A 23,031-nucleotide genomic window follows, 5' to 3' on the forward strand; every position below is an offset into this window, starting at 1 on the left:
GAAAGATAAGCAGCTTTCCTGACTTGGAAAGCAGTATGGTAACCTAAACAATGACTTATCAGATATTGTATGAACATAGGTTGAAATCCAACCCCCCTCTCTGAATACAAATTATTGTGAAAATAGCAAATATATTTTCCGTTCTGTTTGGAAGGGCTCTACTCTCCTTGTTGGTTTGGAGTATTTTATTTTGAACAAATTCTGCAGTATCAGTTTTAGTCTGAGAAAAACCCAAGGTATGTTTCCGGTGTCTGGAGAAGTTCTTTGTAACTTTGGAAAAGCTTACTATAAAGGCAATAAAATCAGGTCCATCCTCTTCAAGAGACAAGTGAAAGAATAGATGTGAAGAAATATATATATTACATACATTATTTATAAATGTATGATTTAATAAAAGGCAAATACAAGTGATATGACTGGCTGGGATTTGATGGTAAATTCTTTTTTTTTTTTTTTAAATTTTATTTATTTATTTCTCCCCCCTTCCCCCCCACCCCAGTTGTCTGTTCTCTGTGTCTGTTATGTCATCTTTGTCCGCTTCTGTTGTTGTCAGCGGCATGGGAATCTGTTTCTTTTTACTGCATCATCTTGTTGTGTCATTCCTCCATGTGGGTGGCACCATTCTTGGGCAGGCTGCACTTTCTTTCCCGCTGGGCTGCTCTCCTTATGGGCGCCCTCCTTGCACGTGGGGCTCTCCTATGCGGGGCACCCCTGCATGGCAGGGCACTCCTTGTGCGCATGGGCCAGCTTCACACGGGGTTTGAACCAGGGACCTCCCATGTGGTAGACGGATGCCCTAACCACTGGGCCAAGTCCGCTTCCCTGATCTTAAATTCTGCGTCCACATCCCCCTTTGTAGGATAGTTAAGTCCCACGAGGCTCACCCTGCCCCTTGTGAAGCTCTTTGGTTCTTTAGGAAGTTGCTCTGTCTGCTGAGGGCCTAGCATAAGTGAGGCTCACTTCTAGACTTTGTGCAAGGGCTTTATTTGCGTTTTTATTTAATCTTACTGACAATCTAAAGAGGGTAGGTATTGCTGTTCCCATTTTGTAGAGGAGAAAGCCAAGGCTGAAATTGACTTGCCTAAGGTCACAGAAGTGACAGCTAGAGCCAGGATTAGAAACTAAACTGGATTTTGGTTCTCTATACCCCACCCAAACCACCTTTTACTTAGTGGTTTTAAGCCTTATTTGCTAATCTGATTAAAGTTTTAGTCTCTCCCCAGGAAAAATGCCCATATCCACAGAAAGCCAAAAAGCATGCAATTTCAGGGTCCACTGACCCTCTCTCTGAAACCCTTTGCTGGGCCCTCAGGTCAACCCTATTCTAACTATATCTGTTACTGATAAAGCAGAAGAGGATAAACATCCTCTCTTCACACATGCAAATGCACACTCTTAATCTTTTACTAGTAGGAGCAGTCCTTGAATTTGGTAACTTTCAACTGGGTGAAAATTCACTTAGTAACTGAAACAAATAAGAAAATGATATCTTACATTCTAATCGATTCTATAAACTTGTAAAATGTAGTTTAGAACTGGCAAATCTTTTGTTCAGACCTCTTAACTGTCTTGCAGTAGCAAAGAATATGGATGTATGCTTTTACTCACTGATGAAAACTTTTTTCCCCTTTCCTAGAGATGGCAAATCCTGAGGTAGTTATAAGTAGCTGCAGCTCTCATGAAGAGGAAAATCGTTGCAGTTTTAACCAGCCTACAGCTGTCTCTGAGCTGCTTCTATTAGAAGACCAAATGAGGCGAAAACTCAAATTTTTTTTTATGAATCCTTGTGAGAAGTTCTGGGCTCGAGGTAGAAAACCATGGAAGCTTACCATACAAATTCTAAAAATCGCAATGGTGACTATCCAGGTGAGCATTTTAGTTCAAGGCTTCTTTTAATAGTAAAGAGGACATGAATGGCGGTTTTTATAAGTTTTAACTGTGCATATTGGAGAACAATAAATACTGAAACATATGATCTTAAACTCTTCTCTTTTCAACAGTTGTGAAAGAAGACTTTGGTATTTTTTTCCTTACTGTTTAAAAATTCTTTCACTATATTATCATTTTAGTCAGATCATGTAATTAGTTTCTAGGAAAAAGAAATGTCTAATATTTTGCTTCCAAAAATGAGATTTAGTTGAAAGTTTCTGAATCAGCCATGGAAACTAACCATTGGTCAAGTAGAGAACTTTCTTTTCCTTCCTACTTAGTTTCCTGGGAATCTTCTCTTCAGAAACTTCAAGAGTTTCTTTTACAGGGTAATGGTTGGAGTCTTACAGTCCCATGACCATGGGTGCCAAGCAATGGAAGAATGTGGCATTAACTAAGGAAAGGAGTGGCATTAGCTAGTGAATACTGGACTTCATTTTCATTCAGAGACATATTTTATTTCTTTGGCCTCTTTAAACATTTTGGAGAGGAAACCATACTTTGTAATTCCTTATATATACAGGTTGGGACTTACTCTTATGAAGATATAGCTTTCTGCTGGTGAGAGTAGTTATCTTTTGTTAAAAACAATGGAACAAAAATAAAAACACTTTAAAATAGGAAAAAATAGTTGTAGTAGGTTTATTTATTTTTTATTACTTTCTTTTCCCAATTTAATGAAAAATGCATAAGTAATTGAACAACTGGTATTAAAGGAGAAATTTTCTCAGAAACCCTGATATCATTTATTTAAACTGCTTAATGAGAAGAAATGTTTATAATTTGGAAGCTGAGATGAATTTTACAATCATATGAGGTTGATAGAATTCTTGTTTAAGTTCCTAATGCTAGATGTTGTGTCAGGGAAACAAACATTTGAGTGACGGCTCTGTTTCAATATGTTATTTCATTTAATTCCAACAACACTCTTATTGGGTAAATACTAACATTCTTCATTTTATAGGAGAGGAAACTGAGTTTAGAGTTTTAAAAGGCCACATAGCTTAATGTAATTAGCAGCACTATATCTGAATGTGGTTGAAAGGGGAAATACTAGGTTGTATATATATATATATATATGGTAATAGAATTATTTTTTAAAAAATCCATGGAACTGTATTACACGAACAATGAACCCTAAGTTAAAGCATGGACTATATAGTTAATAGTTCAATTATAAAACTATACTTTCATCAGTTATGTTAAATGCACCACACCAATGTAATTTGTTAGTAACAGGATGGTATGTGGGAATCCTATACTTTAAGCATGATAGTTCTGTAAACTCACAACTTCTCTAACAACATATAGATTATATATTCCTAGCCATCTGGCTAGTATATGGCAGAATCAAGACTTTGGTAGAGGCGCTGAATCTAAAGTATCACCATGAAAATGGTCATTTAATTCTCAGTATAGTGTTTGGAAAGTTGGAATTGAACATCTTAACTTTCAGATTATAATACAATGTGTTAAAATAGTGACAGGTTTATCTGCATTCTTTTTAAAAAATTTTGGTAAGTTTAATGTTAGAATTGTATGTTTACATATCAGTTGGTACAATTTACATCAAGTTTTATACTTATTCATTTTGCCAAGGCATTTACAGAAAAGGTACATATTCAATAATAGGAATTGGCAAAACTTCAGATCATCTATACTCTCAGGTTTGGTCCATCACGATACCTCTGATAAGGATCGTCAGCATACCAGTTTCTCCTTTTCCAGAAAGACTTTATCATTTTATCTAAGAGTTTACTTTGGGTTTTATTGCAGAATGCAAGTTCCCTCAAGCGTCTTTTTCTTGCAAGCTTCTTTTCCCATAATTTTTTCTTATAACCCGCCTTTCTTCTTAGCCAAAGGCCAGAATGAAGTAGAAGAAACCGATAGATGACCACTTTTACAACCTTTCTCTTTCCTTCCCTTGTACTGTAGTGTGCCACAGTTCTGACTGGTAGCTTCAGGACATGTGGAAGCAAGGGGTCCACTCTATTAAAGATCGTTGCAGCATACCTGCATGCCAGATTTCCAACAGATGCAATGTCTGGGAGCCGAGGAGACAACTGGGATTTGAACATGACTAAAATGTCAGATGGACAGTATAGAAATAAGACAGACATTCTTGGTACTTTTTTGACAGGGGCCTTAAGATTCCTGAAACTGCTCCCATGCTGCAGCCACCATCTTGCCAGCTGTGTAGGCTCTTGTGTTGGTTCTTATAAGTTAGGGGGGAAAGCCAGTATGGATTGAAACGACCATTTTCTACTTAAAATAACAATGAGTACTACTTGAGTGTTTGTTGGGTACTGACTAAACATTTTGTAGGCATCATCATTTCTTAAAACAGATCTGAGATAGGTAGCGGTATCCTCATTGAATAGATGAGAACTCTGAGACTTAATAAGGTAAAATAACCTGTCATGGTAAGGAAACTATTAATAGAAGAATAGAGCTGGGATTCAAATCCAGGGTTCTTTCCTCTAAAACTCATGCCCTGAATTACTCCTTAAGCTTTTAGGGAGTTCATCTAACCTTCCCATCTAGTGTACATGTTATATGGTCAAGAGAAAAATTGGACAATGGTTTAAAATGTTAAGCCAGTTATGGAATAAACATGTAAAAGGCATTTAGGTAAGTTTTTTTTTTTAAAAAGGAAACAAGATTTCTTAATTGTGAAGTCTCTTTAATATAGATCTGAGTGATCAAGCAAATATTACAAAAAGGCACTTTGGATGTAACATTTGTGTAATCTAAAACTTAATTAAAAATAAAAAATAAAACTTCCCGTGCCGCTGACGACAACAGAAGCGGACAAAGAAACAAGACGCAGCAAATAGACACCAAGAACAGACAACCAGGGGAGGGGGGGAAATTAAATAAATAAATAAATCTTTAAAAAAAAAATAAAATAAAATAAAATAAAATAAAAAATAAAAAAGGCAACTTTGTAATTGAGCAAATCAGGCTGACTGGGTGACAGATTCCACCTTTTCAGGGAAAAGAAAATTGTCTTTCTGTTAAGAAAATTTTGTGTCTGCAGCAGTAATAATAGATGTCTACATTGATAAGGCACCCTACTAAAAATTTCCTTTCCCACTCCCTGGTTCAGCCTGAATTGTAACAGTTCTCTTTCTGCCATTGTTCTGGCCCTTAAGGAATAGGACAATTGACCTAGCTCAGTGCCTGGTATATGGGAGGTGCTCACATTTTGAGTAAATTGTTAAGAATATCTTTGGGATTTCTTTGGGAGCATTGTGGTCATCAGCTTTAATTAATTTAAAATCCCTGGAATATCAAGCTTTCTTCTAGGGATTTAAATGAGGACCCTTACTTAGCTTAAAGAGGCTCCTCAGAAATTGGTTGGACAGAGATGATACATGTGTGGTTCAGACCATCTATCACAAAGGGAGATGAGAAGGAAAAAGATTTGTCTACTCTCAGTGTTTTTCCTGACCAGGATCTGGCTTACTTTGTGTAGTAGGATGGGTGGGTAGAGTTAGATTTAGCCTGTCAGACTTGAGTTCACATTTTGACTCTACACTTGCTAGTGATGTGACTCGAAAAAATTATGTAACTTCTCTGAACCTTTATGCACTCATTTGGATATATGAGGACCTATCTTGTGGGATTATTATGAGGAAACTCCTGCAATAGTATATGGCATATAGGTGTTCAGTGTTGTATCCACCTTCTGTGTAAAATATAACCTGTCTCACTCTGGGATTTCAGTCAGTGTACTTTCCAAACTTATAGGATGCATGTATGAGTGTGTATATGTGTGTGTGTGTGTGTGTATGAGAGAGAGTGAGAGAGAGAGAGAAAGAAAGAAAGAGAGAAAGAGAGAGAGAATGTGAAAGGGAGACTTGGAGTAGAGTTACGTTTTTGGGTATGATTGAATGGCTTATGTCTTTGAAGTCCTACAGAATTCAATTTCAGCGGTTATGTATCATTCAAGCTCCTGTACCATCTGCCTCCACTTTTTCTGTTCACATTTTCTTCTCACTGTTCTTTTCATTGAATTATGCTGGTATCTTCAGTGTTCCTCCAACATGCCAAATTCTGCTATGCCCTCTTAGCCCTTCCCCAGTGCTCTTCAAATGCCCCCTGTCCTTATACACATAATTCAGGACTTCCATCATTCTTCCTTCCTTAAGGAACTCTTCCCATCTATTTAGCCAAAGTGGTCTTGTTTCTTTGAACTCCCAAGAACTAAATGATGAGCTTTTGAAGGTGAGGAGCCATGAATTAAGTGAAATGATATATGAAAATAAAGGTTGAAAATATGCAAAACCACCTTTTTAAATGTTAATTCCAGAAAATTACCTTATCTTTAAAGACAAATTAATTAATTCATAGCTACAAAAAGCTTATTTCAATTGAATGTAGTTGGGATTAATTAGACATTGAATCTAGAATCGTTAATTTATCATTATTTATGGAGACCTTTTGTTTACCTTTTCACCCTCTTACTTTTTTTTCTCTCTTAAAGCTGGTCATTTTTGGGCTGAGTAACCAGATGGTGGTAGCTTTCAAGGAAGAGAACACTTTATCTTTCAAACACCTCTTCCTAAAAGGATATGTAGACCAAATGGATGACACATATGCAGTGTACACACAAAGTGATGTTTACGATCAGATCACCTTTGCAGTGAACCAGGTAAATCAGGAATGCACATTCTTTACTTTGGAGAATGAACAGACTGGGAAAATGTTAGCAATGTACATACTAGAAACTTGATGTTCAAGTGTAAAAGAGAGAATATTGCTGCTCAGAAATGACTAAGGTATAAAGCCATTTTTAAATCGTTTTATAAAATATTGCCAAAATTTTTTCATAAAACTAGAATTTGAGAAAAGCCTTTGTTTAGTAACAGATAAATAGAACGTTTCAAGACTTAATTAAAAGGATTGGAGCTAGGGCTTCGCATGGGGGCCTTGAAAATTTAAAACCACTAACCATGACCCTGATTGTAAGTAGTCATTAGGTTCCTTTTGGGGCCTTTAACAAACAATGAGGATATTAACTGCAGAGTTATGTAGCAACCAAGACTTGGACATTCATTTAAAAAATAAGTAAGGCTTTTATGGCAGCGATTACAATGATTTTATTGTAAGAGTGACCAACTGCCAAAGAAAATGGGGTTGTTTTTAATACAGATAAATCAAATTTGTATTGAGTTTCTAATCAGGTTTTTTTTTTTTTTTTTAAACTATAAATAGTACTTTCCCAAGGTCCCAAACCTCTTATTTTGTATCATTGAAAGTGTTCTTAAAGTCAATTTTTCCAACCTGGGTTAGTTCACAGACCACTTTTCAAAACTATTAAAATTCTTCTTCTAAAAATATATTGCAATAGGGAAGTAGCGGTGGCTCAATCAGTTGGGCTCCCGTCTACCGTATGGGAGGCGCTGGGTTCGCATCCCAGGGCCTCCTTGTGAAAGCAGGCTCGCCCGCACACTGCAGAGTGTCCCCGGCCCACAGGCACCGGGGAGAGCTGACTCAGCAAGGTGATGAAACAAAAAAGGGAGACAAGCAAAAAAAACACAGAAGAGCACACCGCGAATGGACACAAAGAGCAGACAGCACATAAAAAGCCCACGGGGGCTGGGCAGGTACTAGAGACAACCTATGTACAGCTTAATGGTAAAATTCTAGGATATAGTATATATTTATGGCACTGAGACTTTCTGATAACATTGGAATTAGGGAAATGAACAAAAAATCTACAGTAGTAGAAGTAAACTATAAAAATTGTTAAACAGAATTATGTCCTACAATTTTTAGGGGGAAAAGTAGTGTAGTACTGGAGATACTCAGTTTTGAGATTTTTGTTTTAAATACATGAATTTTCCCTAAAGCTACTCTGAGGCAATTTGGTAATTTGGTTTTTTTTGGGAGATTCGGGTTGAGGGAAGAAGGAAACAGTTCATGAAATTCTTTATAAAATATCTTCACCCTTGTTACTAGTGCCAAACTCAGTTTTTAAAATACAGTGTTTGGCATTAAGACCATATTGTCCATGTTCTTTACAGAAACTCATGTAGCTTCCTTATCCCAGTATACAGATAGATAATACTGATTGGGGTTGTTAACCTGGGGCAGATGATTCCCCACTGTCTTCCAAGCAATTCTGAGTACTATCAGGCACATTTATTAAGTATCCTGACCACAATTTTCATGAATAAACACGGTTTTGGTGATCAATGAAACCAGTTATTCTACAGGCTTCTAAAGAACTGAAAAGGGAAAACATGGACTTGTATTAAAGCAGGAAGGATCTTTGCTATAAGGAAACATCTTGATAGTAGAGTTGACACTTACCAAGGGAACTAATGAACAGGACAGGGGCATTTCAATCCTTAGCGATATTTGGATGACTAGTATGGCAGTGCGCGATTATTTATGGATCTCAAAGAGAGAGAGTGTTTGTAAAGTAATCCATTCCAGGTGTGATACCCTTTGATTATATTGGATTCAGTTGAGAGGCCCTTGATTAAATGACCTTTTAAGATTAGGGCTTTGATTCACCACGTCAGTAAAGTGTGGCTCGGGTTGAGTCACCGCCCCCTTGGTGGGCTGATACAAACAGACACTCCCTCAAGAAGACACACGGGAAGAAACAGAGCTCTGTCATGCTTGATCCAGGGTTGATCCTGGGTCCTTCTTCGTTCCCCCTCCCCCCTCCTGGGAGAGATGAGCCATTTTCCTGAGAGTTTGCAGCTGAGTTGCTGAAGAGCCTGGGAAGAAACAAGCCCTAGGCCAGAGCCTGATACAGGAAGCCCTGAGAGACCAGGCAGAGAGATCAGCGACCATTTAACCTCAACACGTGGCAACTGCCTTTGGTGAGAAAACAGCCTTGAGTTGGACTCTTTAGGGCCTTGTGACTATAAGCTTTTGCTCCAAATAAATACCCTTTATAAAAGCCAACAGATTTCTGGTACTTTGCATTGGCACCTCTTTGGCTGACTAATACAACTATTTAGTTATACTGAGGAGGTTAGCTCCAAGATGTCTTTTAACTGGATACTCTCCAGGGTGCAAACAGATCCAATACTTTGATCTTAACAGTGTCACTTTAAAAAATGAATTTTATTGATACATATTAATAGAACATACAGTCCATCCGAAGTGTACAATCCATCCAAAGTGCTTGATCCATCCAAAGTGTACAAACAATGGTATTTTGTATAAACACATAATTGTGCATTTACCACTTAAATCATTATTAGAGCATTTTCATATTCCAATAATAATAATAAAAACAAAAAACAAACCAAAAAAGCTCTACCTCTTAATAATCACCTCTCAAGCTCTATATGCTTCCCCTACTGTACATAGCTGCTATTGTCTCTGTCTTTCTAATTTATTTGTATTTATATTTTGTATAGATGAGTCAAAAAATCTGTAGTACCTTTTGTCTAATTTCTTTCACTTAGTATAGTTCCCTTTTTTTTTTTAACCCTTAATGGAAGATTATTAATATACTGTACACTAATGTCCGTATTTTACTTTGGTTGTATTTTTGCCTGATAGTAATATCTTGTAACATTAACATATTTGTTCATTCTCAAAGAAAAATAGTCTTATATATGATACACATGAGGTTTTGATATGTACAGTCTCATGTTACATTTTTTAGCTTTCCTTCTAGTAATATACATGACCTTTCAATCATTGTCATACTCATATATTAACACTGCTAGTTACATTATGATATGCTTTCACCATATCTATTCATTTCCAAAGATTTGCAATGTTTTTTCACCAATTCTGCACAGATTAACCCTCAGCTTTCCATTCTCTAACCTTATCCTATTTTCTGATGATGTATGTTCTAGTTTTTAACTTCATGAGTTTACACAATATTTTTAGTTTATAATAGTGAAATCATGCAGTTTTTGTCCTTTTGTGTCTGGCTTGTTTCACTCAACGTAATGTCCTCCAGGTTCATCTATGTTTTCATACGCTTCACGACTTCATTTCTTCTCACAGCTGCATAATATTCCATCATGTGTATAAACCACAGTTTGTTTATCCATTTATCAAATTGATCAACACCTGGGTTGTTTCCATCTTCTGGCAATTGTGAATAATGCTACTATGAACAACAGTGTGCAGATGTCTGTTTGTGTCCCTGCTCTCAGTTCTTCTGGATATATACCTAGTAGTGGTATTGGTGGGTCACGTGGCAAGTCTATATTCAACTTCTTTAGGAACTGCCAAAGAGACCTCCACAGTGGCTATACCATTTTACATTCCTACCAACAGTGAATAAATATTTCTGTCTCTCCACATCTTCTCCAATACTTGTAGTTCTCTGTCTTTTAAATAGTGGCCATTATAATAGGTGTGAAATGATATCTCATTGTAGCTTAACTCTGTGAAGGCGGAGATCCATAATGAGCACTCATATTTGTGAATGAATGAGTTCAAAAGGCTCGTTTAATTGATTACTTTCAGAATTACAGCAGGACTACAAATAAGCAATCTATAACAAAAGGGCATTTGATTTTGTTCAGCTTTACTTTAGGTGACATGTGACTCAGATTTGGATTTAATGTTGTTTTTCTTTTAATGTTGTCATCCAAAGCATGACCCTGGACCCATGGGTCTCTGTGCAAGGCAAAGCTACAGAGGCAAGAGGGGACAGTTGTCCAGTTCCTAATTAAAATCTCACAGACCACAGCCACTTAAGTGACCCTGCACAATCTTCTCTGCCAATCCCACTGGTCAACCACCTTCCCGTCATAGTCCCATACCACAGTCCTGCCCTAGAATCCTTTGACATGAGCTCCAAAGCCATCCTTTATTTGGACACAGCCCTGCCACTGGCCCGAGACCATCACCTCTTGCTAGGTGCTTGGACCTCTACAAAGAGCCTTTAATAAGACAGCCGGGAAGTCTGTGACTGGGGTGTAGCTTATAATGTTAGCAAATACTTACAGCTCTGCGCTTCAGACCTTTTGTACTTCAGGATCATAAAGGTTCAAGCTATATATATTTCTGTCATCAGGAGGTTCAGATCTTTGAGTGATTCCTGTGGAGGTTGCTACACACAGCAAGGGCACTCAGAGGGGCTCCAGGGCCCCATCACAGCTGTAAATTTCAATTTTTTGACCCCTGCTGCTTTTCAACCTCTTGTATGCACCACACATTCCAGACACTCTGGTCTGATTTGCACTTCCTTACTTCCTACCTAAAAAACAAAACCAAACCAAAAGAAAAAAAAAACCTTAAAAAATTTAATGGATTATTTCTTAACTCCCTTAACCCAAGGAAAAGTTAACAACCAAATAGGCTCAGAGTAGCTTTAGAGAGCCTTTTGTTTTTCTTTTTTAAAAGATTTATTTATTTATTTACCCCCCACCCCCCATTGTCTGTTCTCTGTTCGATTTGCTGTGTGTTCTTCTGTGTCTGCTTGTATTCTCATTAGGTGGCTCCGGGAACCTATCCTGGGATCCTGGGACCTTCCACAGTAGAAGCTCCCTGGCCTGCTGCTTTTCTTACTATCTCTCTTCTATGTGTCTTTTTCTCGCTTCATCTTGCTGCACCAGCTCTCCGCGTGGGCCAGCACTCCTGTGTCGGGCAGCACTCCACGCAGGCCAGCACTTGGCATGTGCCAGCTCACCACACTGGTCAGCTCACCTTCACCAGGAGGCCCTGGGCATTGAACCCTGGACCTCCTATATGGTAGACGGGAGCCCGCTTGCTTGAGTCACATCTGCTTCCCTTTAGAGAGCCTTAATATGTTTACTTCCTTGCATGGAAAACAAAAATCTCAAACTGATTATCTTTGGCATTATACTATTTTTCCTCCAACAAATTGTAGGACATAATTCTATTTAAAAAATGCATGCAGCTTACTTGTATTAGCATCAGTTTTTGACTTAATTTTCCCTGGAACTATCAGAAAGCATTGATATCATGACCATGTATCTTCTGTTGGCAGTTTACCATCTCACACTGCAGAGATTAGCTGTAGTCAATGAGGAACTACTATTGCATTATAATAAGTTTTTTACCTCATCTTTAATTTGACAGATATTTCAGTCCCTACTATGTGCCTACTATTGTTTCTAAGTGCTGGGGTTAGAGCACTGGACATGCTAAATTCCCTGACTTGTGGAGTTTATATTCCATTGGCAGAGATGGATTTTAAACAAATTTAGTTAAAAAAAAATTGCTTTCAGGTAGTCAGGTGGTGATGAGTGCTACGGAGAGTAAAGCCCTAAAGGCAGTAGCAGTGGCCTCGGGTGGTGAGGAAAGGCCTGAAGATTCGAAGTCTGGGGGAAGACTAATCCAGGCTGAAGGAACAGAACCAGCGAAAGGCCTGGAGCTGGGAACATCTGAGGTGGCGGAGGAAATGCGAGAGAAATGAGGCTGGGCATTTGTAAGGGAAGGGCAGAGGTAGGCCCAGAGAGACTTGGGCCAGGGCACACAGGGCTTTGTAGGCCATGGAAAGGCGCTTTGGACTTTATTCTGAGTGAGACAGGAAGCCACTGGAGAGCTTTCAGTAGGGAGAGACTCTAATATACGGTAGCAAAGACTAACATTTATTCATTCCAATATTTATTTCATATCTATTATGTATCAGGTAGTGTTTTGCCGCAGGGATGCTGCAGTGAGCAAACAGACAAAGTTTCTGACCTTGGGAGGTCATATTCTAATAGGATGGGGCAGGCAGTGAATAGGTATATCTAAGTATGTAATCTGTCTTCTGGCTATAAGCATTGTGGAAAAAAAATAGTAAAGCAGGTAGAGCAAATGACTGAAGTGGTAAGGGAAGGCCTCTCTGGTAAGCTTATATTTGTGTAGAGAGCAGACAAATAAGTGTGGTGAGGCAAATCTTGCAGTGACTTAAATAAATATATATATATTTTTTAAAAAAGGATTTCTGGTTATTCTTGAACAATTGAATCCCACTTCTTACACTAAAGTAATTAAAGTAAAGCAGAACACTGGACAATAGGTCCTACAGGAGATAGTTGGGAGATAAATAAAACGTGTATCCACACTGAAAGTGAAAATCAGCCCTTAACAGAATTCCTGAAAGGAAGGAAAGGACCTCAGAGATAGGTGTGCGTAAGCCTTTGCTCTTGCAGATGGTGACCCTGAAATTCAAAAGGTGGTGACTTGCCCAGGGTCACAGAAATGGGACTTGATCCCAGCACTCTCATTTAGGAGGCTTTTTGCCCTCTGCCTCCGTGCACATCAGTGTTGGGGAGATGGGGGCCTGCCAGCTTCAGAGGTGGGGAGGGAAGGGAATCATGGCTTCACTCCTGCCCTGGCTGGCATTCCCATTTTCTGTTTCTCTTTTTGATCGAAGTACCTGCAGCTACGCAACATCTCGGTGGGGAACCACGCTTATGACAAGAAGGGTACCAAGCAGTCTGCTATGGCGATCTGTCAGTACTTCTACAAGCAAGGAAACATCTGTCCTGGGAATGATACCTTTGACATTGATCCAGAAATTGAAACTGGTGACGTTCTTCTATAAGCTAGGACTTCAGTCTTTCACTCCTTGATTAGTACTTAAAAATCAGGAATTGTATCTCTAAAACATTGATTTGGACTCTGCTATGAGGGCATAGTAAATATTTTATGAGTTATTATGTGCCAGTCACTGGTCTAAGCCCTTTACCATAACACATGAATCCCCACAAAACCCCAACAAGGCAAGCTTTATTACTGCCCCCATTTTATAGAAGACTAAAGTGTGGCTCAGAGAGTCAAGGGATCTGCTCAAGATGGAGCTGGTAAGCAGCTGCACTGGAATTTGGCCCAGGCTGTCTGGCTCCAGAACAGGGGTTCTTAATAAGGGGTCCAGGAGCTTGAATTGAAATTCTAAAAAGCATTATTCTTGTGGGAACATGTTGGAGTGGGTGTGATTATATTTATTAAATAATACACAGTATAGTGTGGACTTAGTAAGGGGTCCATAGTTTTCACCTGACTGGCAAAGGGTCCGTGGAACAAAAAAGGTTAAGAACCCCTGCTCCAGAGTCTGTGCTGTTAGCCACACATTATATCACCTCTTGTGCTGAATAAGACATACTATACTTGTAACTTCTTGATGTATATAAGACTCTTTCCCCAGTAGAATCTAATTATTCAGTATCTTTGGGGTGAGTTGAGGGAAGATTGACAACCAGAACTTGGTACAGTTCAAAAGTGATGTTTTTATTACTACCTAAGTCTAAATTTGCAATTTGTACCTAAAATATTATCTTAGGTATTGAGTTAGAAAATAAGTATTCAAATACTTTTAACAATAGGCACTGGGAGCTTTTTGGGGAGGAATTGTAAAGGACTATAGGACTAACCAGTGAAAACTTTCTAAGATGCTTGCTATCTTCCTATTTTTAAAGAGCTTTTTGAGGAAAAATTGTCAACACATAATATATTTTTAAAAATTGATCCTTTAAACTCTTTAGAAAATCTTGTCTTCAGCACTGCAGGTGTTTTAAATCCTATACTTAGCAGACAAAAGAGGGAGAGGGGACTCAAAGTTTAGGCATAAAAAGAGAGGAAGGAATACAGCACTTGATAGAACATTTAATGAGATAAAGTTCAGCTTTTTCTCTGACTGCACCCCCCGTCTACTCCAGAAATGTTGAAGACAATTATGTCTTAAAAACAAAGGAATCCCTGTAACCTAGTGGTCTTAATATCTAGCTTTTATAATTTTAATTCAGAAAAAAAACTAGAATCTGAAGATCTAGTCTTAAATGTATTATCCTTTCAAAATCCAGTTTTTATTTTTTTGTTTTAGGCATTTAATTTGGTTTTTCTTCCTTTCTGTGGCAGAATGTTTCTTTGTAGTGCCAGATGAACCTTTTTCCATTGGAACACTAGAAGAAAATAAGCTCAACTTAAAGCTGGACTTTCAGAGGTGAGGGAACCAGATAGGAGTGTAACTTACGTTTGGGTGTATATGTTTCCACTGCACTAAAGTCTCCTCTGTCTTCTAGGCTCTTAACAGTGGAGCTTCAGTTTAAACTGAAGGCGATTAATCTGCAGACAGTCCGTCATCATGAGCTTCCTGATTGTTATGACTTCACTCTGACTGTAAGCATGGGCTGGAATGAATTTGGATTTGGTCTAGAGAAAACAGTTTTATCTGGTTATGTGTTTCGTGTACTTGTATTAACACTTGATCACATGTATAGGATGTTTCCACTTGACTGTGCTTAGGGGAAACTCTGATTCATATTTTAGTTTCCTAGGCTGCTCAAGCAAGTACTCTGCAATGGTTCTGCTTTAAACCATGAGCATTTATTTGCTCATGGTTTTGAGGCTTTAAAAAATTCCAGATCAAGGCATCATTAGACAGTGCTTTCTCCCCAAAGATGGTGGCGTTCTGGGGCTGGCTGCTGGTGATCCTTGGTCCTTAACTTGTCACCACTTGCCTTCATATGATCCAAATTTCTCCCATGTCAGCAGTAGCTTGTAATATAAGCTCTGTCCATGACACTCAACTAATTGGGCATGGAAAATCAAGTTTTCAGAAATGGAAGTTAAAAAAATTTCAGAACATAGTATAACCTAATAACTATGCATATCACTTAGCTGGTAAAAGCACTGATACTCTAAGGCTCTTTTAAATTAGGTTACACCTTTTGATCCTGATGTTAACCAGGATCAAATTATCAGGGTTAGGTGCTTTTTAAAAATTGAGCTATCATTTACAGTCTCATCCTATTTCCTTCTTATTTTCTGTCTATCTCTGGCTCTCTTGAATTTGAGAAATGTTATTTTTTGCCTTTTTTATAATTCTTTAAGGATTAACTCAACTGATTCTTCCTTCATGGACCCTTTTGTGATTCCTCAGTTGGAAATCCATGTTGTGCTCTACCCTCCCACTGTTTTTTGTTTATTTGCTTTTGTATTTTGTATGGGCTTAACCATTTCTCCTTTGTTTTAGAATTTCTGGGTGTCATCATCAACTCTGCTAAATTAGAAGCTCCTTGAAGGCAGAGTCTGTTTTATTAATTTTTACAGCCATCAAAAATGTAGTAGGTGATTCAAATATCTGCTGAATAGATAAATGAAACCCTTGTGCATTCCGCGCCCTTTCAGATGACATAATACATTGGTTTAAACAACCTGACCTGTTAGCCACATGCAGGTTTGAAATATTTTCACCATTACTGTAGAACCACCCCAAGCTATTCCTCTGGCATATCTGTGGTACAGCTTATATCCTAAAAAAGGTGGTTTAATAATGAAAGTCATTAGTGTAAATTCATTGTCATAAAGGTCATCTGGGGCAAAATATACTTATATAAAATGCAGGGACTTTAGAATCAGAAGAACTGGGTTTGAATCAGCTCACCATTTAGTGTATATGAAACTTTAGGCACATTACTTAATTGGAGTCTCAAGTTTTCTTATCTGTACAGCAGAATTAATACCTGCCTTTCTGACAAGGTTGTTGTCAAGATATAAGATATTAATAATTATATAAAGGACCTATGTAATTACGTGATATATAGTAGATATTTGATTCATTCGACAGCTATTCATTAAACCTTTGCTGCTTGTACCCAGTTAGATTTAAAATATAAAAGTAATGCATTAATATTCATGCATAATAGTTGGGTACATTTTCACATCCTGCAATTTGATGCTCTTTATTAGGTATATAAAGGTTTAGGATGCTTGTGTCCTTTTATCATTATGAAATTACATTCTTTACCCCTGGTGATATTCTTTGCTCTAAAATCTACTTTGATGTTAACATAGCCACTTCAGGTTTCTTTTGATTAGTGTTAGCATGGTATAACTTTTTCCATCTTTTAAATATTAACCTATTTGTGTCTTTATATATAAAGTAAGTTTCTTGTAGGTGGGCTATTTTAGTCTGCTAGCCTGCTGAAAGCAATATACTAGACATGGGTTGGCTTCTACAATGGGGATTGGTGAACCTATAACTTACAGTTTTGAGGCCATGAAGATGTACAAATCAAGTCATCATCAGGTGATGCTTTCTCCCCAAAGACTAGCTCCCAGCAATCCTGGACTCTGAGTCACACGGCAAGACACACAGCAGCATTTGCTGGTCTCTTCATTCTCTTCTGGATTTCCTTGCCTTCAGCTTCTGGCTTTCTCTCTGCTTCTCTCCATATTCATCCCATTTATAAAGGACTTCAGTCAGAGGATTAAGACCCACACTGGGCCATGCCTTAATTGAAGTAACCTAATCAGAAGATCCCATCCATAATAGGTTCACACACAGGGGAGAACATGATTTTCTGGGGGTACATAGAGAGTCTCAAACTACCACTGTGGTGTGTAGCTGGGTCTTGCGTTTTAATCCAATCTCACAATCTCTGCCTTTTCATTACATTACATGCGATCATTAATATCATTAATATGTTTCCTTCTTTTTCTGCCCTTTTGTGGATTCTTGTATTTTTTTATTCTCTTTTATCTCCTTTGTTAGCTCATTAGCTCTGTTACAATATCTTAGGGATTATAGTATATATCTGTAACATCATGATCCACTCGCAAGTGATATTATAACTCTGCATGGGGAAGTGGACTTGGTCCAATGGGCAGGCAGTCCGCCTACCACATGGGAGGTCCACGGTTCAAACCCCAGCCCTCCTTGACCCATGTGGAGCTGGCCCATGCGCAGTGCTGCTGAGCGCAAGGAGTGCTGTGCCACGCAGGGGTGTCCCCCGCATAGGGGAGCCCCACATGCAAGGAGTGCACCCCGTTAGGAGAGCTGCCCAGCGCAAAACAAAGTGCAGCCTGCCCAAGAATGGCGCCGCACACACACACGGAGAGCTGACACAACAAGATGACACAACAAAAAGAAACACAGATTCCCGGTGCCGCTGATGAGGACAGAAGTGGTCACAGAAGAACACACAGCGAATGGATACAGAGAGCAGACAACTGGAGGGGGGGGGCAAGGGGAGAGAAAAAAAATTAACTCTGCATGTGTAGTATAAGAACCTCCTGGCCTTTATATTATTGTTGTCTTACAATGTACTTCTATATATGTCATAAACCCCAGAATACATTGTTATTATTTTTGCTTAGTCAATTATCTTTTAAAGAAATTTAAGTAATAAGAAATAAGTCCTTATGTTTGGCCATGTATTTACCATTTCCAGTGACCTTCAATCCTTTGTGTAGTTTCAGGTTCTCATCTGGTATCATTTTCCTTCTACCTGAAGGACTTCCTTTAACATTTCCTTTAGTGCAGGTCTCTGGGTATGAGTTCTTTCAGCTTTTGCATGTCTAAAAAAGTATGACCCTTTAATTTTTAAAGATATTTTAATTGGGTATAGAATTCTATGTTTAGATTTTTTCCCTTTGTCTAAATTTCCTAGGGCTGCCATGACATAGATCAAAAACTTAACACAGCAGAATTTATTGTCTCACAGTCTGGAGGTTAAGCCTCAGAAAAATCATACTCTCCCTGAAGGCTAAAGGGAAGAATTTGTTCTAGCCTCTCTCCTTGCATTTGGCAGTGGCTGACAATCCTTGACTTCACTTGGCTTGTGGCATCACTCAACCTTTGCCTCTGTTGTCACATGACCACCTTCTCTGGGTCTGTCTGGGTCTTCACTCCTCTTCTTTTAAGGACACTGGTCAACCAAATTCAGGACCCACCCTACTCCAGTATGACCCCATTTTTCTTCCTAATTCCATCCATAATGACCCTATTCACAAATACAGTCACATTTTAAAGTGCTGGGGATTAGGACTTCAATATATTTTTGGGGAAACAGAATTTGACCCATATTGGTACTTTAAGATGTTGCTCTTCTAGCTTGCCTTGTTTCTGATGAGAAATCTGCTGTCATCCTTAACTTTGTTCCTTTGTATGCAATGTCTTGTTCCCTGACTGCTTTCAAGATTTTCTCTTTATCTCTGATTTTAAACAATTCAGTTATGATGTGCCCTGGTATAATTCTCTCCATTTTTCTTGTGTTTGAGGTTCGTTCATTGGTCATCTTGGGACTTTTATATGGTCTTCATTATTTTAAAATTTATTCAAAATTTTTTCTGTCTCCACCCACCGCTTTTCAGGGATTCCAACTACATGCATGATCACTTGACATTGTCCCACAGCTCTTCAGTGCTCTGTTACTTTGTCTTATTTTTCAGTCTCGTATTAGTCAGCCTGATGCAAAGAACCAGAAATCTGTTGGCTTTTACAAATGGTATTTATTTGGGGTAAAAGCTTACAGTTACAAGGCCCTAAAGAGGCCAATTCAAGGTTACTTCCTTACCAAACTCTGTTGCCATGTGTTGGATCATGATGACTGGCGATGTCTATGAGGGTTCAGCCTTCCTCTCTTATGGCTTTCTGGGCCCAGCTTCTATGATTTCAGTTGGAGGCTGGGGGGTTTATTTCTTTCTAGACCTTCTTAGCTGCTCAGGGCTCTCGTCTCTTCAGCTGCAAACTATCAGGTGAATGAATGGCTTATCTATCTCTGGTGCCCCAGGATCAAGTTCTCTCTTCTACCATGTCTATGGAACTCTATCTATTCCCGTGTCTCTGCTTCTGTCTTCTTGATTGAGTGTCCATTTATATAGCCCACCAAGGAGGCAGGGGAATCAAACCTGTACGCCCTAATGACATGGTCGAATCAAAGCCCTAATCTTAACATAATCAAGAAATGTAAACCCTTTGAATTTAATACAATCAAAGGGTATCATGATAGCCCAGAGAAATAGACCAGTTTGCAAACATAATATCTCTTTTTGGAATTCATAAATAATATCAAACTGCTACAGTCTTCTTTCTCTGTGTTTCATTTTGGCGAGTTTCTATTGCTATGTCTTCAAGTACATTAATCATTTTTTGTAAAATCTTATCTATTTTTATCGTTTTAGTTTTTGTCTCCAGAAGTTTGATTTGAGTCTTTTTAATATTTTCCATATCTTTACTTCATATGCTCAATCTTTTCTCTAACTTCATGAGCATATGGTAAACAGATAGAGTAACATTTAATATAATATCATGATCTACTAATTCTATTCTTTTTGCTCATTGTGGGGTCATTTTTTAGCAAGAAAGCAAGAAAAAATGGACTAATTTTTTTGCCTTGTCTTCCATGTCCTTGCAAGGGAAAAGCGGAGGGGAACTAGAAAGGGAAGACACTGAAAGGACTTTGGAAGGTGTTCTGGCATAGCTTTGTCCTGCTTGGTGCCCGGCATGAGAAGCAGAATCGTCCTCCTGGTGTCCTGATGCTATCCTCGAAGCAAACCTTGGCTGGGGACTCCCTGTCCTGATGTCCTTTGTAATGTAGGGGTGCTGGAGTGACTGTTTTAGTTTGTCAGTGCTGCTGTAACAAAGTTCCACACACTGGTTGACTTAAACAACAGGAATTTATTGTCTCACGGTTTTGGAGGCTAGAAGTCCAAAATCAAGGTGTTGGTAGGATTGTGCTTTCTCTGATCTGTCATGTTCTGGTGGTGGCTTGGCAGCATAACTCAATCTCTATCTCCATCACATGACCATCTGTCTCTTTCTGTCTCCTCCTCCTGTGTCCAAATTGCTCTGCTTCTAAGGACTCCAGATTAATGCCCACCTTGATTCAATTTGGCCTCATCTTAATAGGGTCTTCAAAGATTCTGTTGACAAGTGAATTTTTTTTTTAAAGGAGGTACTGGGAATTGAACCCAGGACCTCATACATGGTCCTCAGGTGCTCAACCACTGAGCTATATCTGCTCCCCAATGAGAGTTGTTTTTTTTTTTGTTTGTTTGTTTTAGAAGGTACCGAGGATTGAACCTGGGACCTTCTACATCGGAAGCAGGCGCTCAACCACTGAGCTACATCCACTCCCCTGTTTACAAGTGAATTGACATCCATAAACCCCGGGGATTAGGATTTGATTATATCTTTGTGGGGACATGATTCAATCCATAACAGATATTAAGAAATCTAGGTCCAGAATGAAAACTGAAAAAGTTCTACCTGAAATGTCTCAAGACTGAAATAGTGGTGCTCAGCATCAGTAAGATGTGCTAAAATCTAAAGTGAATCCCTGCTCAGGTTCTGCTGAGAGTTGGGGCAAAGTGGTGGCCGGCTCTAGCTTATACCAGAAGGGCATCTGGAGGTACCTCGCTTGGAAAGGAGGGGGAAGCACCCTTGTTTTATGGAATACAGTCCTAGAAACAGGGTTTCTATAGAAGTCTAGTTCAACCTCCTCATTTCACAGAGAATAAAGGGAGTTTCATTCCCTTTATTCAGAGTTAACAACAGGTCAGGGATGACAATCTGGTTTCCTGCTCCCTTGAAAGAATTTTTTTCTAATTAATGCGCAGAGGCATTTTGGCTTCAACAACTAAATGTTTTTTATTTATTTTCTATTCTCCAAAGATAACATTTAACAACATGGCCCATAGTGGAAGAATCAAAATAAGTTTAAATAATGACGTTTCCATCAGAGAATGTGAAGATTGGCATGTATCTGGATCAAGTAAGTGATAAACTTTTTATTTGTTCTCAGAATGCTTATTAAATAATGTAAAATGCTTGTTAAATTACTGCACAGGATAATGTGGAATATCAAATGAAAAAATAGGAACAGTCCCACATACCTAATTCTCTGTACAGGGATCTACTCATTATATAGCTCTCTGATGTTCCAGGAAATACACTGTTATTAGTAATTGAAATAACTTTCCCTACCTTCTCTATGCGACTTCACTTTCCCACTCCTCAACCCAGCCCTTCACTAAAAAACCATATATACTGAAGGCAATATATATTTTGAGTGCATACTCTATAAATATTCTCACCTACATTTTCTTCATTTCAGTATTTTAGAATATCGTCAAGATAAGCAGCATCCATATTTTACAGATGAGGAAACTGAGGCTCAGAAATGAAACTTGATCACACAGTTGGGGAGAAGCCAAGTAGGATTTGACTTGAAGGCATCTTTTGCATTATAATTGATTTCCATCCAGGTTAAGAAGTGGGCTAAATGAGGAAAGGGTCTGTTCCTAGAATTCAGGTATTGACTGAATGCAGTTAAGAATTTTGGAGTGGAACAGGAAAAAAGTGACTGGAAAGGAATTTATTTATCTTATTTCTAGTCCCTTGTAAAAGACTTAATGGTATGTTGCACTGGACTTAATGATTAGGTCCTCAGATTCTGATTGTGATCAAAAGAACCGTTAAAAATGCAGTTTCCTCAGCTCAACACAAGATATTCAATGGGTCTGGGAAGGGCTTAAGGATGTGTAAGTTGTGCTTGTTCAAACCATACTTGGATAACCCTTGCTTTAGGATTTCCCACCAATTGATTTGCCAAGCTCAAGAGTATTAATGAGACAGCAAGAGTTAATAAAAATGAAATTTCTTTGTTGTTGTATCCCTTTCATTAATGGGTAACTTCAAATATATGAAGCTCTTGAGCCACAACCTTTTTTATTTTGCCCAGCCTGTGTCATTACCTATAAAAATTGTACTATTTCTCCACATACTGTAGAGTAGGAAAATGAGAACATGCAGAAGCCTGACTTTCAGATGCTTGTTTCTTGGCTTTTAAATTTTCCTAAAGGAGATTTAGACATATGTGTAGCAGTTAGACACCCCTTGGCAAACATTAACAGGCTGCTTCATTTCATACATAATTTTAAGTACTTTTTTATTTTATTAGTATGGAGCAGTCTAGCTCAAATGAAACCAGGCTCTGTAGCAGAGCATACGATGGCTGAGGTCTCTGCCTGTCTCTTTTCACCTGGTTCCACTCAGGCTTGCCAGCCAGTCCTTTGCACTGGTGAATTCTCCAGAATTTTTGCATGAGTGGCTCTTCCTCATCTCTTAGGTCTCATTTAAAACATTCGTCCTCCTCAGTGGGGCTTTCTCTTACTACGCAATGTAGATGAGGCTCTCTTCTTCCCATTCCCCCATACCCACCTCCATCAGATAGAGCACTGGCTCTAAAGTTTTAGCTTCACCTGGAGAGCTTGTTAAAGCAGTTTCTGATTCAGTAGTTCTTGGGTAGGGCCTGAGAATTTGCATTTCTGACACATTACCAGAGGATGCTGAGAATCACTGATACAGAGTGATGGATGCTGGATACGGTTGGCAAAGGTTTGATCTGGACTCTCCTAATCCTAACT

At 38.5% G+C, this 23,031-nt stretch overlaps 1 protein-coding gene across 5 annotated transcripts in view; it reads left to right on the forward strand.

The window, feature by feature from the left end:
- The window catches only part of MCOLN3 (mucolipin TRP cation channel 3), a 60,440-nt gene that overhangs the window by 29,996 nt on the left and 7,413 nt on the right, over positions 1 to 23,031 (forward strand). For 4 of the 5 annotated variants that reach the window (XM_071217318.1, XM_004469000.3, XM_004468999.3 and 1 more), the window contains 6 exons: positions 1,637 to 1,866; positions 6,419 to 6,586; positions 13,256 to 13,409; positions 14,737 to 14,821; positions 14,901 to 14,997; positions 21,278 to 21,377. In XM_071217318.1, coding sequence (XP_071073419.1) covers positions 1,639 to 1,866; positions 6,419 to 6,586; positions 13,256 to 13,409; positions 14,737 to 14,821; positions 14,901 to 14,997; positions 21,278 to 21,377 — 832 coding nt within the window. In that variant the 5' untranslated portion in view covers positions 1,637 to 1,638. The remainder of the gene's footprint in view (positions 1 to 1,636; positions 1,867 to 6,418; positions 6,587 to 13,255; positions 13,410 to 14,736; positions 14,822 to 14,900; positions 14,998 to 21,277; positions 21,378 to 23,031) is intronic. The other variant, XM_004469001.3, reaches the window with a different exon arrangement.

Source organism: Dasypus novemcinctus, chromosome 9 (assembly GCF_030445035.2).
Source record: "Dasypus novemcinctus isolate mDasNov1 chromosome 9, mDasNov1.1.hap2, whole genome shotgun sequence".
Taxonomy (NCBI): Eukaryota; Metazoa; Chordata; class Mammalia; order Cingulata; family Dasypodidae; genus Dasypus; species Dasypus novemcinctus.